This window comes from Monodon monoceros, unplaced genomic scaffold (assembly GCF_005190385.1).
Source record: "Monodon monoceros isolate NGI ecotype Baffin Bay Population unplaced genomic scaffold, NGI_Narwhal_1 Super_Scaffold_12, whole genome shotgun sequence".
NCBI classification, from domain to species: Eukaryota; Metazoa; Chordata; class Mammalia; order Artiodactyla; family Monodontidae; genus Monodon; species Monodon monoceros.
Window position 1 is genome coordinate 117,624,195 of NW_021703768.1, and position 16,196 is coordinate 117,640,390.

A 16,196-nucleotide genomic window follows, 5' to 3' on the forward strand; every position below is an offset into this window, starting at 1 on the left:
GAACTGGGCGGGAGCCTGAGAGGGCTGGAGCAGCCCTCCGGAATTCGGGAGGTGTAGAAACGCTCACCTCTTCTGTGGTGCTCGGGCTTCGCCTCTACAGCGCCCTGTACCCTTCCTGGGGTCCTATCTGCCTCTTTCCTAGGTCCTTTGCCTCGTGTTCCGGAAATCCTGCCTCCTGCTGCACGATGCCCCAGCTCGGACTCCTACATGGGAGGGCCTGGGCTGTGCTGTTTGGCCAGCTCCGGCGACCGCCCGGTGCTGTATGCATCAGGGCAGTCCATTCTCATAGCCAGGTGAGCCAGACTGAGATAGCTCTGGTCTGTCGGGGCAGGATCTCCAGGTCTGAAAGCATAGACTCGCGGCCTGTACTCCCGCAGTATTAACAGTCGGTTTTTTATTGAGTGCCCACCATGTACCAACACAGAGCTAAGGCCTTTTAGGATGCTTTGTCATTTAATCATCATAGCAATCTTGAGATGTTGGGGTTATTATTTCCGTTTTACAGTTGAAGAAACGGAGGCTCCAAGGTTAAATGACTTATCTATGGCTACATAGTAAGGGAGCATTTTAATATAGGTCCACAGTCCCTTATCTGAACCTTTTGGGATCAAACACATTTAAATTTTTTTAAGCAAAATATATGAATATTCCCACTAAGTGAGATGACTAACGGCCATAAGTAGAGTGAGTTCACATTAGAATTTACCTCAAAATTTTTAGTTTTCAGAGATTATGGATTCTTAGGAGGGGTTGTGGGCTTCAACTGCTGTCCTTTGGAGCACAGAATCTGCCAAAGTATGAACTACTACACGCTCTATATTTCTGGAAGGGCATACAGCCTGCTGGGGATAATCAAAATCACAGATTCTGTTTTACCTTGGGAATGACACTTTTGTGTTCCTAGTAGATGCTTTGTGCTATCATGAACAACAGAGCTCAGATCTTTTGTTATTTGCAGTCACAGCATCCTACCAGTCGGCTTTTTTTTTTTTTTCAATCAGGAAATCCATTCCTTTTCATTCCACAGGCATGTTCTGTGTTCTTGGGCTGTTTCTCTTCTGTCTTCCAGTTACTTTTTCCCTATCTCCAAACCTAATGACCATTACTACCTTATTAACAATTCTTAGTTTTTGCTCTTTGAGTAGGAACTGAGAACTGGAGATCGTACTAATCCCTACTCCTATATGGTTAGTGGTGGTAGTCTTGGGTTGCTTTGTGCCTTCCTTGTTTTTTGCTGGTTAAAGTTTTTCATACTTTTAAAAACTCCAATTATAGTGAGGAAGTTTGTATGGTAAACATCTGATCCCATGTGTATTACATATATGTTGCAGACACAACTGGGTTTTTGGAAGTGGGCTGAGATTGGGATAGATAAGATAGTGTTCAGACTTACTGTTGCTCAGGGCCAACAATATTTTCAGGTTGGTGGTACACAGGGCCAGAGATACCACAGGTTTGGCCAGTATTGAGAGGAGCCATATCTCACATTTCTTCTGCCAGGTTGCGGAGGCAGCGTTAGCAACCCAACTGAAACCACATCAAGAGAAATCAAATTTTATTATCAAGACCCCAAAGGTAATGCCCTTTGCCCCACCCTGTCTGTTAGAGTGCCTTGGAGTTCTGCCCTGTGCTTCTCTTCCTGACCACTTTTAATGTTTTTGTTTTTGTTTGTTTGTTTGTTTTGGCTGTGCCGCATGGCTTGCGGGATCTTAGTTCCCCGACCAGGGGTTGAACCCAGGCCCTTGGCAGTGAAAGCGCAGAGTCCTAACCATAGGACCCCCAGGGTATTCCCTATTTTTAATTTTTCACTATTTCACTAATTCTTCACTATTCTTGAGATACTGGGTGGGGCTCATAGTCATCTGAACTCAAAGAGATTTCAACTCCAGACCTTAGATTATAGATATAGTTTAACTCTTTGTCTTAAATGGACTTGTCTTTGTCTTTGTTTTCACTCTGGCTCCTTTTGGTTTCTAGGGCACCAGAGATCTTAGTCCCCAGCAGGTGGTCGTGAGGGAGAAAATTCTTGATATGGTTGTTAGCTGCTTTAAACGTCATGGAGCAAAGGGGTTGGATACCCCGGCATTTGAGCTAAAGGTAAGAGGAGAAAAAAAATGCAGGAACCCCATTTCTTTCCCAAAGGGCTTCTAGCCTATGTTCTGGAGTCCTCCTTTTAACTGTGGCACTTTCTGTTTGACGCCTGCAGGAAACGCTTACTGAGAAGTATGGAGAGGACTCTGGGCTCATCTATGATCTGAAGGATCAGGGTGGAGAGCTATTGTCCTTGCGCTATGACCTTACTGTATCCTTCTGAGTACGGCAGCCTGACTGACCTCTTTCCAAACCCAGAGGTCATTCTCTGATAACGGGACAGGAGTGACTCTGGGACCCTATAGGTTCATTGGCAGCAGCCTTTACTTCAAGTTTCTTCCAGAAGGCAATTCTGCCAGCAGAGCCTGGCCTGGAGCTCTGTCATTTAAGTTTATAGTGTGTCAGAATCCCTTGAGGAAGCTTGCAAAAATACAGATTCTTGACCTCTAGCCCCAGGTTTTCTTAATTCTGTAGCTGGAGTGGTGTTCAGAAATCTGCATTTTAAATAGGTACCTGGATAATTAAGATGCAGGTGGTCCTTGAACACTTGAAGAAACATTGATATAGAAGTTGTAGGCAAATCCAGGTTCTGAAGCTTGACTCTTCTGAGACAGTTGAGACTTGATCTGAATGGGAGGGAATGGCCCAGACTTGAAGTTCTTGGATCATTTCTATCTCTGCTTCCCCTGCTTTCTACCAAACTTGCAGGGATTCCTTCATTTGACACTATTCAGTGTTTATTGATTGCTATGCCTTGGTGATAGTGGGAAAGGAGACAGAGAAAGTCCTTGTTCTAATCCTAGTGGATGAGATCCAGTTGATAGAGGCCCAGTCCTCCCTAATGTCTTTCCACTGGGGCTAAGCTCTGGATGTAGTATTCTTCCTCCTTAACCTATTTGTGTGAGGTCCCTTTTGCTCGTTATCTGGCCATGAATAAAGTGAAGAAGATGAAACGCTATCATGTTGGAAAGGTGTGGCGTCGGGAGAGCCCAACCATAGCCCAAGGCCGCTACAGGGAGTTCTGTCAGTGTGTAAGTGACCTGATGGAGGCAGTGTGGTTTGATAGTTTTGGGGACCACAACCTAGGAACTGGCTGCTCACTAATTTTTTTTCGCCCGTCTTTTTCTTTGCTGTAGGACTTTGACATTGCTGGTCAGTTTGACCCTATGATCCCTGATGCAGAGTGTTTGAAGATCATGTGTGAAATCCTTAGTGGCTTGCAGCTGGGGGATTTTCTCATTAAGGTGAGGCCAGAGCCGAGGACTGAGGGGAGAAGTCTGGATTTGGCCTAATGCTGTTTGAAAACATAGGTGACCCCAGCCATTAAGCCTGTAGCTCTAGGACTTTCTTAGTACAGGTGTTGCATTTTATATCTATATCTATATAGTCACCCTGTGGAATTTCCTTTCTATCCCTTTTATGAGTCAGGCAAGTAGGGACTGCCATTGTTTTGAAGGAGAGGTCATTCATAACCCACTTGGGTCACTTCCATTGAGTTCACAGGTCAATGACCGGCGGATTTTGGATGGGATATTTGCCGTCTGTGGTGTTCCTGAAAGCAAGTTCCATGCCATCTGCTCCTCGGTAGACAAACTAGACAAGGTAACAAAGAAGACATGCTTCAGTAGATCCTATCAGAGTTTCTGCCCTGCCTTCAAATCTATATATACCTTTAGAGGAAAATAAGGAGATGGTGGCTGGAAGTGAGCTATTTCTGGGAGGAAGGTAAGGAGACATTCTGAAACGAGACCTGAGTTTTGCTGTGCAGTGGAGATTATGGCTGGATTTCCTAAGCTGCCTCTGACTTTGCTGAGTAGAGTGTTAGCTACTCGTGACATACATAATGAATGAAATGAGATGTCCTTTTCCATTAAGAGAAAGAAGGATCTTGGGGCTAGGCTAATGTTTGGGTGTTTGTGCAGATGTCTTGGAAAGATGTGAGACATGAGATGGTGGCAAAGAAAGGCCTGGCTGCTGAAATAGCTGATCGAATTGGGGATTACGTCCAATGTCATGGTAAGAATCAGTGTTTTCAGAGGTACATGATAGAACCAGAGTGAGGGTGATAAGTGTATAACTTCTACGTCTGAAACAGCTCCTTTTCATAAATGTGCTAAGTTCCAGAGCCTGGTTTTAATTTAATAACCTTTTTACTTACTGTAACCAGTTATGTCTTTAGGTGTCAAAGATGGAGGCAGAAGAGGAGCATCTGGTCATATGTGATCAGGATCTTTTTTTTAAGAAAATGAGGAGGACTAGCTGGAGCATATGAGGGATAAATTTGGATGAAACACATCTGGGTGTATAACACAGACATTATTTCTCCCCACATGTCTCCCCAGGAGGGGTGTCCTTGGTGAAACAAATGTTCCAGGATCCCAGATTATCCCAGAACAAGCAGGCCCTAGAGGGCTTGGGAGACCTGAAGCTGCTATTTGAATACCTGACTTTATTTGGAATTGCTGAGAAGGTAAGCTGGGTAGGGAGTGCACCTCCTGCTGTGTCTAGGGCTCTGAGGGTCCTGAGTCTTGTCTAAGACTGACTATAACCTTGTCCCCACAGATCTCCTTTGACCTGAGCCTGGCTCGGGGCCTGGACTACTATACAGGAGTGATCTATGAAGCGGTGCTGCTACAGACCCCAGCTCATGCTGAGGAGGAGCCACTGAATGTGGGCAGTGTGGCTGCTGGTGGGCGCTATGATGGGCTGGTGGGCATGTTTGACCCCAAAGGCCACAACGTGCCATGTGTGGGGCTCAGCATTGGGGTGGAGCGGATCTTCTCCATTGTGGAGCAGAGGATGAAGGTAGGTCCTCGGTAGGGTTAGAGTGGGGCTGCAGACCTTAAAAACTCTCGTGTTTCTGGAAGTGCAGTTGGACTGTTTTTCTGATGATTGTTTTTGTTTTTTTTTGAATTATTGGTGCAAAGGAAGTTTTTATTAGTTTTACCTTCTCTCTCTCTTTTACTAGACTTTTGGTGAGAAGATACGGACCACAGAGACCCAAGTGTTTGTGGCCACACCACAGAAGAACTTTCTCCAAGAACGGCTGAAGCTAATTGCAGAGCTTTGGGATGCTGGGATCAAGGTATAATGGAGCTAATATCCAAAACATCTAGGTATATGTGGAATTCATGCACCAGGCCCAGTTCTACCTTATGCCTAAGGTGGAACTCAAGATCTTTCTAGTCTTCACTAGTGTGTCTTCTTAGGGTATGAGGGTGAGCTACTTACTTATTTGGATATGCCTGCTCCTTGGGTTTGAGTGGTATGGTCACTTCTTTTCTTTTTTTTTTTTTTTAACATCTTTATTGGAGTATAACTGCTTTACAATGGTGTGTTAGTTTCTGCTTTATAACAAAATGAACCAGCTATACATATACATATATCCCCATATCTCCTCCCTCTTGCGTCTCCTTCCCACCCTCCCTATCCCACCCCTCTAGGTGGACGCAAAGCACCGAGCTGATCTCCCTGTGCTATGTGCCTGCTTCCCACTAGCTATCTATTTTACTTTTGGTAGTATATATAAGTCCATGCCACTCTCTCACTTTGTCCCAGCTTACCCTTCCCCCTACCCGTGTCCTCAAGTCCATTCTCTATGTCTGCATCTTTATTCCTGTCCTGCCCCTAGGTTCTTCAAAACCATTTTTTTTTCTTTTTTAGATTCCATATATATGTGTTAGCATACGGTATTTATTTTTCTTTCTGACTTACTTCACTCTGTATGACAATCTCTAGGTCCATCCACCTCACCACAAATAACTCAATTTCGTTTCTTTTTATGGCTAATATTCCATTGTATATATGTGCCACATCTTCTTTATCCATTCATCCGTTGATGGACACTTAGGTTGCTTCGGTATGGTCACTTCTAAGTCCCCTATTCTTTTTTTTAAAATTAATTAATTATTTTTTGGCTGCATTGGGTCTTCGTTGCTGCGCGCAGGCTTTCTCTAGTTGCGGCGAGTGGGGGCTACTTTGTGGTGCGTGGGCTTCTCATTGCGGTGGCTTCTCTTGTTGCAGAGCACAGGCTCTAGGCTTGCGGGCTTCAGTAAGTAGTTGTGGTACGTGGGCTCAGTAGTTGTGGCTCACGGGCTCTAGAGTGCAGGATCAGTAGTTGTGGCGCATGGGCTTAGTTGCTCCGCGGCATGTGGGATCTTTCTGGACCAGGGCTCGAACCCATGTCCCCTGCATTGGCAGGCGGATTCTTAACCATTGTGCCACCAGGGAAGTCCCTAAGTCCCCTATTCTTTCTTAACCCTTTTCAGGCAGAGCTGATGTATAAGAACAACCCTAAACTACTAACTCAACTGCACTACTGTGAGAACATGGGCATCCCACTGGTGGTCATTATTGGTGAGCAAGAACTGAAGGAAGGGGTCATCATGCTCCGTTCAGTGGCCAGCCGGGAGGAGGTGAGTGGGGGCAGGCAGAAATAGGAGGGACCAAGTGTTTCTACTTTTCTTAGATTCTTTAAGAAATATATATCTTTTGGCTGAGAAAATATCTCCAGGGTTAATCGTGATAGAGATGAATGAGCACCCACCCTAGGCAACCATTATAGCCGATGATTGGTTGGGTGGGCAAAAGGACAAACAAAATCTCTATGGGTATTTCAAGACTCATCAACAAAATAGACATAGATCAGGTGTTTGAATCCCTTTAGTCTTGAGGGCATACATTCTCCAGGTCAGGTTGAAGCACATACTCCTCCCTACTGGTTGCATAAGTAGTGGGAGCAGTTGCACAGTTAAATGAATCCAGAAAAGTAGTGGCTAAGGAACTAGTATCACTCTCTAGTTTGTCACATGAGAGTTCTGTTATGTTTCAGGTGGCCATTACACGGGAAAATCTTGTGGCTGAAATTCAGAAGCGACTGTCTGAGTCTTGATCCTTGCCTGAATGCCATCTGCTGCTCTTTGTAGAAAAGGTTTCATCTAGGACTGACTTCCTGAGGGACTTCATAACTGCTGGCCAGGATGGGTGACAAGTGCCTCTGCATCCTTCATCCTTCCTGGGTACAGAACTGTAGAAGGCCCTGAGGACTCCTGGGCTAGTGTGAGCAGCTATTCTGCATGGGCGCAGATGGCTGGTACGTGACAGAGACATGCTCTAACATCCGAGGCAGATGGCAGGTTTGAAATGCCACTGAGTGCTGCCAACAGGTGCTGAGATGGTTGCTATGAGCAAGTCTCTGGGAAAGTCACCTCAGGTTGAGAGGATTCTGACCATTGAGATCAAAAGTCAAATACTTAGCCTTCCGCTCTGGCTTCTGAGCCAGTTTCTGGGAAGTTTGTCCATAACCTGCCCTTGGCCTGTCCAGGGAGTTTTTGGGAGACAGCAAAGAGTTGGGCAATGACTGTCTTCTGTTTTGTTTGAGGACAGAGCTGCTATCCCAAGGGCATAGCAGTGCCCATATTGATGTGGCATCTCTCTAGCCCATCCATTGTTAATAATAGCAGGGTGAGGCTGTCTGTTTAATAATCTTGAATGTTGAACTTAATAAGTGACCTGACAAGATTGAGATCTGATCTTTTGAGATTTTGGAGACCATTACCTGTGCCAGAATCACTGCTCTGACTTCCATGTCCTGCCATGGAGGTGCCTGTTCTAGAAGTGGTTGTATAATATATTAAATAAAATATTAAATATAATAGTTTGGGTAATTTGTTACCAAGGGATTGGTTTGCATAGGCCATGGAAAACGCTTGAGTGTACACTGGAGGATTCTGTGAGCTAGGAGTAACCTCCCTGGGGTGATGTTTCTGTATTCAGTGAAGGGAGCAGCCACAGTTCCCCTTCCCCCCCCAACTTGGAGATACAGTCACGTCACTAAATCAATGTATAGTGAGATATCTGCTAGAGTTCTTCACCCTAGAGTGTTGTTGATGACCGACCTTCCCAAGTCCCATCATGTTGATTAAACTGTGCACTATAGATTGAATGACTGTTTCTCAGCTGAAGGAAAAATGAGTTAACCAAAGTTTGATAGCATTGCTTCAAGATAAAGAGACAAGCCGCAAAAAGCGCTTTGCATATGTGCGTTGGAAAGGCTGCAGCCTTTACAAACAGTTCAGCGCTCTTGGGGCCATATTTTTAGTGCATCTAGAGCCCCTATAACGGCGCTTCAGCCTTAAAGAAGGTTTGGAAATTCTTGGCAGTGCACGCAGGTTGATTAGATTAGATCAGAGAGCACTGATCCGAATCTCATTTTCCTCTATGGTTAAAAAGACAAGTTGAATCTACGCTTGTTTTGAAAGCCACGGCAAAAACGTTTCCAGGCGCCCTTACTTCCGTGTTGCTTCAAACTTTCCTTGCGCATGCGCTATTTCTTTGGGGGCGGGGGCGGGGCCGAAATCCTGTTTTAGAAGCCCTCCAGTGCTTACCTCGTTCAGAACACGAGAGTCTAAGCTTATTGGAGGCAAGCTTGCTTTACGGCTCAAGGCCACTTTTTACGGCATTTTCCGGCTTCCCATTCACTTCGAAGTGAAGATGGCGTCGGGCAGTGGGGTAGGTGTTGTGTGTGAGGAGGCTTGGGGTGGGGGGTCGGGGGTGGCTTCTCGGCGCCGAGTATTCTGCACCCGATTGACTTCCCGACACCTCCTCGCAATCTAATGGCCCCAGTTCAAGAGCTTCTTCGTAAGGCCCCGGTACAGGGTCAGTGGAATCGGGGAGGGCTCTGGTTGGGGTCCTGAGGCAACCTCAGCCTCCTGGTGCTGTCCGGAGAGGCTTCGCTTTCCCCAGGTCCCGGGGCCGCCTTGGCAGCGAGGACGCGCTTCCGTTTTTCCAGGAGTCGGACACGATTAGCGACGAATCTCAAGCGCTTTTTCCTCCCCCCAGACAAAAAACTTGGACTTTCGCCGAAAGTGGGACAAAGATGAATATGAGAAGCTCGCCGAGAAGAGGCTCACGGAAGAGAGAGAAAAGAAGGATGGTGGGTGCCTTCTCCATCAAGTGCTAAGTGTATTATAGAGGCGATGCAATGGTTGGAGAGTGGGTGGGGAGTTGAAATGCGCTGTCCTCATTTCTTGTGTAACCTTTGGCAGAGCATTGCCTCCCTGGTCCTCAGTTTCTTCAGGTATGAGAGCGAAGAGATGGACTGAAGTGCTTTTGAGGTGCTTTCCAGCTCTGTGATTCTGCTTCCTTGCCTTACCTTTGTTTGGCTCATTTCGTACTTTCCTCAAGTACAGAGAAGAGAGTGGGATCCTTACTAGTGACAGAAGAAGGAGTATTTTGCTGCTTTGTATTATTGCTTTTGAAGAGCAGCAGGGAACATGGTATTGTTTAACCTAGCGCTTAGTGCTGTTCTCTGTGCGTTATACTATGTCAGGGAGTTGGTGCTTCTCTCCTAGAGAGTCCACTGTATAAAAAGAAACGTCTTATTTTCTCATCTGTTTTCAAACTGTACATTTTTCTTCTGCTTTACTTCTACACCACGTTGCATAATCTAACTTTTGGTTTTTATGTAACTTGTACAATAGTACTTGACATATAACAGATATTTCCTAAATGTTGGTCCCCCTTTAAAAGTTTTCCCAGCTTTCAGAAGATTCCTTTCTGTTTTATGCTTGGGATATCTGTTTGAAAGCACTATTGAGTGGTCTTACTCTTCTTTTAAAAGGTTGCTTTTTGTGAAAATTCAGAGCTCCTCCCTTCAATTCAGTTAGTTAATGAATAAAAAACATTGCTTTTAGGGGCTTCCCTGGTGGCGCAGGGGTTGAGAGTCCGCCTGCCAATGCAGGGGATATGGGTTCGTGCCCCGGTCTGGGAGGATCCCACATGCCGCGGAGCGGCTGGGCCCGTGAGCCATGGCCGCTGAGCCTGCGTGTCCAGAGCTTGTGCTCCGCAACGGGAGAGGCCACAACAGTGAGAGACCCGCGTACCGCAAAAACAACAACAACAAAAACACATTGCTTTTAGACTCGTTGGATTTGAAGTGGAGGAAAGATGTAGAGAGTTAAGGATTGCTTGTCATTTTTTCTGTGTTGAGCTTCTCCTTAGCTGCTGCTAGAAGTGACTGTTGTGTCCCTTGCTTCAGGTTTCAAAAAGACATGAAAGTAAACCTCAGGATTTTAGATTTCATGTGTTTCTTTTCCTTTCTGGTTAGGGAACTCTAATAATGAAGGGACTTCCTTCCCCATTATATTTCAGGAAAACCAGTGCAGCCAGTCAAGCGAGAGCTTCTCCGGCATAGGGACTACAAGGTGGACCTGGAATCCAAACTTGGGAAGACAATCGTCATTACCAAGACCACCCCACAGTCTGAGATGGGAGGGTGAGTGGCTTTTCATCTTTCTCTGCAGCCAGGAGTAAGTCTAATAAACTGCGTTGGTTTTAGGAAGTGTTGAGCAGTGTACCTGGCCTTAGAATAACAACCTTGTTTCCTGTAATTCCATCCATTGTCCTCCAAGGTCTCAAGTTAACATAATAGTGTCTCTAAGAGGGGTCACTCTGTAGGCATCTTCATATTAGCACTGTAACTACTTCTTAATATCTTAAAAGGGATTATTTGTTCTCCTGCCAGAGGAAGAAATGAAGAAAAGGACTACTGAGGAGATGTCTAGGGGAGAAATTAGGTGAAGCTAGAATGGAGCCCAGGAGCTGTTGATGGTGAATAAAGGGGGTTGAGGTTCCAGACTGGCTGCAAAGGTTGTAGCTGTTTTGGATTTCCTGGTTGTGCACCTTCCTCCTAGACCAAGACTATAACCTTTAGGAAGAAGGGTCCCACAAGAACTCTTCATCTTTTTGCTCACCACTACCTCTCTGTCCAGTTAGGTTTTCCAGCAGGAGCATAATACAGATAACAACGAGTGACACTTTTCTGAGCTGCTTCTCTGAGTAAATCCACTGTTGTCCTTCCTCTTTGTGTTAGTTATCTATTGCTATTTAAATTAATACATTAACCCAGTATTTAGCAGCATAAAACAATGGATAGCTCACAGAATCTGTGGGGAAGTAACCTGGGAAAGGTTTACCTAGGTGGTTCTGGCTCAGTGTCTCTCACAAAGCTGTCATCAAGGTGTCTGCTGCGTCTGCATTCATCTGAGGTATAAGTGGGGCTGGAGGATCTGCTTCCAAGCTCTGTCACGTGGCTGTGGTTTGGAGGCCTCAGTTCTATGCTCCATGGGCCGCTCCATAGTGCCGCTCACAACAAAGCAAGTGACTTCTCCAGGGCACGTGATCCTCGTGAACAGACTAAGAATCCATGTTTTTTCATAACCTAATCTTGGAAGTGACATAGCATCACCTTTGATACATTCTATTGATCACACAGACTAACGCTTGTGCAAATTGGGAAGGGCCTATATAGGGTAGGAATACCAGGAGTGTGGGATCATTGTTGGGGCCATCTTGGAAGTTGGCAGCCACACTCTTCCAAGAGCCAAGGCTTTGTGGAAATGAGGATGCTTCTTCTAAAAAGAAATTTTACCTAAAAATAATGAGTTTTTTGGTTGAAAACGATAAAATCCTTACAACCAGATGTGTCCATAGTGCTATTTCTTTCTGTTTTCTAGATACTATTGCAATGTCTGTGACTGTGTGGTGAAAGACTCCATCAACTTCCTGGATCACATTAATGGAAAGAAACGTAAGACTTGGAGGTAGTTTGTGATTGGGGCTGGATTTGAGTTTTGGAGGTGGGGTGCGGGAAAGGGTAGTTACTATTGGGCCTCTTTTTCAGTGTCTGGGGAATTCTCTAGTTGCTTCAGCATAAGTCATTCTTTACTTCATTATTTAATGTTTCTGGAGTCCATGAGGTGAGTATCTGTTCTAAGCTGTCAACAAGCCTAGACCATGGTCTTCTCCAGGGCCCAGCTGTCCCCACTGGTGTGCATCTGCTCAGTAAGGGTAATTGAAAGCTGCTTATATCTTGTTATCTGGGGCTGCTGCCAGGGAAGGTTTTTTTAGCCCTAATTATTTTTACTGTGTGTTTTATGAGTCTGTTTTTTTTTTTTAATGTCAGGAAAAGACTTTTTGAGGGACTTAGGATGTCTTAACAACCTTACCTTCTTCACTGTTGACCCTACCCAGATCAGCGAAACCTGGGCATGTCTATGCGTGTAGAACGTTCCACTTTGGATCAGGTGAAGAAACGTTTTGAAGTCAACAAGAAGAAGATGGAAGAGAAGCAGAAGGATTATGATTTTGAGGAAAGGATGAAGGAACTCAGAGAAGAGGTAGGCTCTCTTCCTCATTCCACTCCCATCCCCAGAGGAGAGTTATATCTCCTGAATTTCTGTACATTAAGGGGAACATTTATTGCCCTTGTTTGGGACTCTCATAATCTGAAGGAAATGGCTCTAAACCTATCCTTTTTTTCTGGACCATCTGGGCCATACTTTTTTTTTTTTTTTTTTTTAACTACAGGAGTGATTAATTAAATGCACCTAGTCCCCAGCAGGCCCGTGGAACCAGGCTGACTGGGTCAGCATTCTGTTTCCTTCACATACTGGCTGTGAATCTTGGATAAGCTATATAACCTCTTTGTGCCTCTGTTTCCCCATATTCAAGATCTTAGTATATAATATACATAAAGCACTTAGACCAATTCCTGGCTTGTACTCTATGCCCCAGAATGTTAGTTCCTATTATGTGGCTTTACTCCCATCGCGTTAAGAACTAGAGATGAACTGGGATGTCGGATTGAGAAATGCTTTCCACAGGCTAAAACTTCTCTTTCTTGTCCCTTATGATCTTTACTGTGGCTTTTCCTCTGCTCTTGAAATTTTACTTGTCTTTAATTATTTTATTCTAAAGATAGAATTGGCTCACGAGTCTGAACTGATTCTGAGTGATTTCCCTTCTAGGAGGAAAAGGCCAAAGCCTACAAGAAAGAGAAACAGAAGGAGAAGAAAAGGAGGGCTGAGGAGGACTTGACATTTGAGGAGGATGATGAGATGGCAGCTGTGATGGGCTTCTCTGGCTTTGGTTCCACCAAGAAGAGTTACTGAGGCTTTCTATGCTTGGCTTTTTGCCAGGCCTAACTTTGTGTGTGTGGGCGTCATCTTTTGGGAGGTACTGGGGAAAGTCCTTAAGAGTGGCAGTGGGGAGGGCTAGAGGGTAGGTGTTTGTGGTTTCCCTCTACCTTGCGAGAGAGCACAGGATGCAAAGGAATGTGCTGTGGCATGTTCCTTCAGCCTCAGTATTTCACTGGAGACAGAGGACGTCTGATCATCTGAGTTCCCAATAAAGAAAAACCACCTCTTCTGAGGTTGCTTTCCCGAAACTCCCCTTGCATCTTTCCCTCTTCATCTGTCCATCTCATCTGAGCATCCTACATTTACCCTGTGTTCTGCCTTTGTTTTAATTTTTACTCTTGCTTAGCCTACAGCAGAAGGGTTCTCTGGGTCCCCAGTTTCCAGTTGATAGCATATCCTTGACTGGCCCCTCCTTTTGCCATTCTCCCCCAGTCCCGCCCCGTGGTTCTCCGGCCACCTGTGCATGCATGTGTACTTCTGCCTGGGTCATTGGTATGTGCGGGTGCGTGTGCATGAAACTGTCACATAGAGGGAGCCTAAGCTAGAGCCTCAGGAGCATTGCTGCCTTGGGGCCTGGTGTTCTCAGCTTCCTCAGAGCATGTAACAGGAAATTAAATGGGATGAGTGTTTGGTGTGGTTTTTGTCTGGTGAGTTTTTTAACCTTTGTTCTTCATATGTACACTGTTCAGCTTTTCCTATTTGTTTCATTTTATTGAGGATTACTCTGTTTTTGTCTTCCTTGTAAGCAGGCTCTTGGAAGAACCTGTTTGATGCAAAAAAGAAAAAGGAGAAAACCTCGTATGGGAGCCCTTGGGTCTCAGAGGCTGTTCAACATGTATAATAAATAGCATTGACTGGGCCTATTTCACATTTGGTGGGAACATCCCATATTCTTCCCTGTGTATTGTTTTTTCTTCCCCATACTTATTCTTCTCCCTTCATTTGAGCCCTGTCACTTTTTTTCTAGGTGCCTTCAACACGAGTTATACTTTACTCTGATGTGATCTGTGTCTGGAGGAGTTTGAATATAACTTTTCCTGTAATTTTAGCCTCCTTTGATCTTCTGTTTCTGGAACAGCAGAGCTCAGGGTTGAAAACTTAGTGATTTCCTAACTCTCTGCAGTTAGGCTAGGCACAGGGTTACTCGGTGTTTGCACTGTTGACATTTTGGGCTGGGTAATTCTTTGTTGTGGAGGCTCCCTTGTGCACTGTAGGGTGTCTAGAGTATCTCTAGCCTCTACTCACTAGTTGCCAATAGCACCTTCTCCCCAAGTTATGACAATGAAAGATGTCTGTGTCCCTGGAGGGGGGCGGGGCATAAGTCCTCCCCCCCTAGCCCCACTGAGAACTATTGAGAAGCTGCCTTGCCTCAAGTTGGGTCTAACTTGAGAATTAGATGGTACAGACTGGCTAACTAAAGCAAAGACAACTTTGATGTTCCCTACATCAGGTACTGTGCCAGGCCCTAGGGATGCAGATGGAAAAAAGAAGTCAGTTCCTTAAAGTAAAAAAACAAATGGTAGTTACACAAGCTTCAAACAGGTGAATTGTGTAACAACTTTAGTTGCTTCTGTTCCTTGAAAAGTGGGCTCTGCTTGGGCTAACAAGGCTGCTACCATATGGCTTGTTGACATTTTCTGCCTTATCTAGCCCTTTGGACACCTTTATGTAGCATCTGAACCACTTGTGGGTCCCCCAAAGCACCATACTCTTTCCTTTAGACTTTTGTGCAAAATTCCCTTGCTGTTAGGCATCTCTTTTGCTGACTTTTCTTTTTTTTTGGGAGGGGGTGAGGGGCAGCATGCTGTGCGGCTTGTGGGATCTTAGTTCCCTGACTAGGGATCAAACCTGAGCCCTCAGCAGTGAAAGCGGAGTCCTAACCACTGGACCACCAGGAATTCCCTGCCTAATTTTATTTCTGATGCTGAATCTTGCCAATGGAAACACTGAATGTGCCCTTATCTACTGGTTCAAGGACTGGCTCAAAATTTCTCATACAATATTCGTTGGCCAGTTGCGGACATATTGGTGCTTTCCTTGGCAGGATTATGTGTTCTACAGGTCTTTGGGTAAGAATCTACCGTAGTCAACTGGGTCCTTTTGTTCCCCCTGTCAAGGCAGGCTAGAGAATGTAACAATGAGCTGAGTTCCTTCCGTGGTTCAGTGTTCATTCTTCAGGTAGCTAATTCAACTTGGCTTCAAGTGATTTCCCTCTTTGGTACCGGTGGAATCTGACTTCTGGTCATCTCTACTAAAAAGCAATTCTGAAGTCCATTTTCTCTAAATTCTCTTGGGGCTGGCAAGTGGTTTGAGTTTCCAAGGGGTCTGTCTAGGTCATGGATATTTGGAGGGGTTCAAGCTGGTGAATTAAAAAAAGCGGGGAGAGGAAGGAGATGAGATGGAAATTTAGGACCCCAGAGCAATCCTAGAGAACTCCAAACTCTGGAAGAGAAGCTTTATTGATGTTTGCGGTCTTTCTAAAAATCCAAGGAAATTTTGCATTCTGGTTGAGTCATATGCCTGTGACCGGCCTACATGAGTTCGTTCAGTGAGTGCTGAGATGCTGAACATGTTCTAGGCCCTGGTAGTATCTTCTGGGACAAGGCAACAAGGTCCCAAGTGTCATGGAATTTACATTCTGGTGGAATTGCCAGTTAAAGTATTTAGGGAACAAAAGATCTGTATGGCTTCAGATTTTGTGACTTCAGGCGTCCCAGGGCCTCTCACATCTCTCCCATAACCTCCAAAAATTTAAATGTGAAGTCTTTAATTCAGCAATTCTACTCATATAAGTATCCTAAAAACAGACTTGCTTATGTGTACATATGCATACAAGAATGTTTACTGCAGCTATGTTTATAACAGTGAAACATTTAAAATAAAACCGGTACATTTATACTTGAGTATAATGCAGCCATTACAATATATATGAATTAGATCTAGTGTATGTACTGACAAGATCTCCAAGACATTCTGTTAAGTGTAACAGAACAATACCCAACAACCCAATCCCCAGTAAGCCAACCCTTCACCCCTGCCAGTCAAAACTATGTTGTGTGTACAGTTAAATACGTAGATTGAGGGAAAAAACTGGAGGAGTACACACTGAAATCATAGTCATGGCTA

The 16,196-nt window shown here is 44.9% G+C and overlaps 2 protein-coding genes across 4 annotated transcripts; both read left to right on the forward strand.

Moving 5' to 3' along the window:
• The first annotated feature begins 16 nt into the window (after positions 1 to 16).
• Positions 17 to 10,348, forward strand: HARS2 (histidyl-tRNA synthetase 2, mitochondrial). 3 transcript variants are annotated; one of them, XR_003792637.1, is made up of 15 exons: positions 20 to 293; positions 1,501 to 1,575; positions 1,978 to 2,097; positions 2,207 to 2,302; positions 2,997 to 3,122; positions 3,228 to 3,335; positions 3,595 to 3,693; positions 4,014 to 4,107; positions 4,434 to 4,561; positions 4,654 to 4,896; positions 5,060 to 5,176; positions 6,360 to 6,506; positions 6,923 to 7,183; positions 8,932 to 9,025; positions 10,243 to 10,348. XR_003792637.1 is itself a non-coding variant. In XM_029216445.1 (13 exons), the coding sequence occupies exons 1-13, from the start codon at positions 186 to 188 to the stop codon at positions 6,980 to 6,982; spliced, it is 1,521 nt and encodes a 506-aa protein (XP_029072278.1). In that variant the 5' UTR covers positions 17 to 185; the 3' UTR covers positions 6,983 to 7,741. The 3 variants fall into 3 exon arrangements, 2 of the variants coding, with proteins under 2 accessions (XP_029072278.1, XP_029072277.1); XM_029216445.1 differs by lacking the exons at positions 8,932 to 9,025; positions 10,243 to 10,348 and having other exon boundaries at positions 17 to 293; positions 6,923 to 7,741; XM_029216444.1 differs by lacking the exons at positions 1,501 to 1,575; positions 8,932 to 9,025; positions 10,243 to 10,348 and having other exon boundaries at positions 6,923 to 7,757.
• ZMAT2 (zinc finger matrin-type 2) lies at positions 8,509 to 13,960 on the forward strand. Its single transcript, XM_029216446.1, has 6 exons — positions 8,509 to 8,601; positions 8,932 to 9,025; positions 10,243 to 10,366; positions 11,607 to 11,680; positions 12,124 to 12,269; positions 12,900 to 13,960. Exons 1-6 carry the CDS (start codon positions 8,584 to 8,586, stop codon positions 13,041 to 13,043), a joined length of 600 nt encoding a protein of 199 aa, XP_029072279.1. The 5' UTR covers positions 8,509 to 8,583; the 3' UTR covers positions 13,044 to 13,960.
• The last annotated feature ends 2,236 nt before the right edge of the window (positions 13,961 to 16,196 follow it).

What these genes read in the sequence shown, in the direction of transcription:
- HARS2 (XM_029216445.1), top strand. Translation starts at nt 186, where the DNA reads ATGCCCCAGCTCGGACTCCTACATGGGAGGGCCTGGGCTGTGCTGTTT. An exon ending in CCTTGCGCTATGACCTTACT is followed by an intron (nt 2,303 to 2,996) that starts GTATCCTTCTGA and finishes TATTTGTGTGAG; the next exon opens with GTCCCTTTTGCTCGTTATCT. An exon ending in TGGGGGATTTTCTCATTAAG is followed by an intron (nt 3,336 to 3,594) that starts GTGAGGCCAGAG and finishes TTGAGTTCACAG; the next exon opens with GTCAATGACCGGCGGATTTT.
- ZMAT2 (XM_029216446.1), top strand. An exon ending in CCACAGTCTGAGATGGGAGG is followed by an intron (nt 10,367 to 11,606) that starts GTGAGTGGCTTT and finishes TCTGTTTTCTAG; the next exon opens with ATACTATTGCAATGTCTGTG. An exon ending in TCACATTAATGGAAAGAAAC is followed by an intron (nt 11,681 to 12,123) that starts GTAAGACTTGGA and finishes GACCCTACCCAG; the next exon opens with ATCAGCGAAACCTGGGCATG.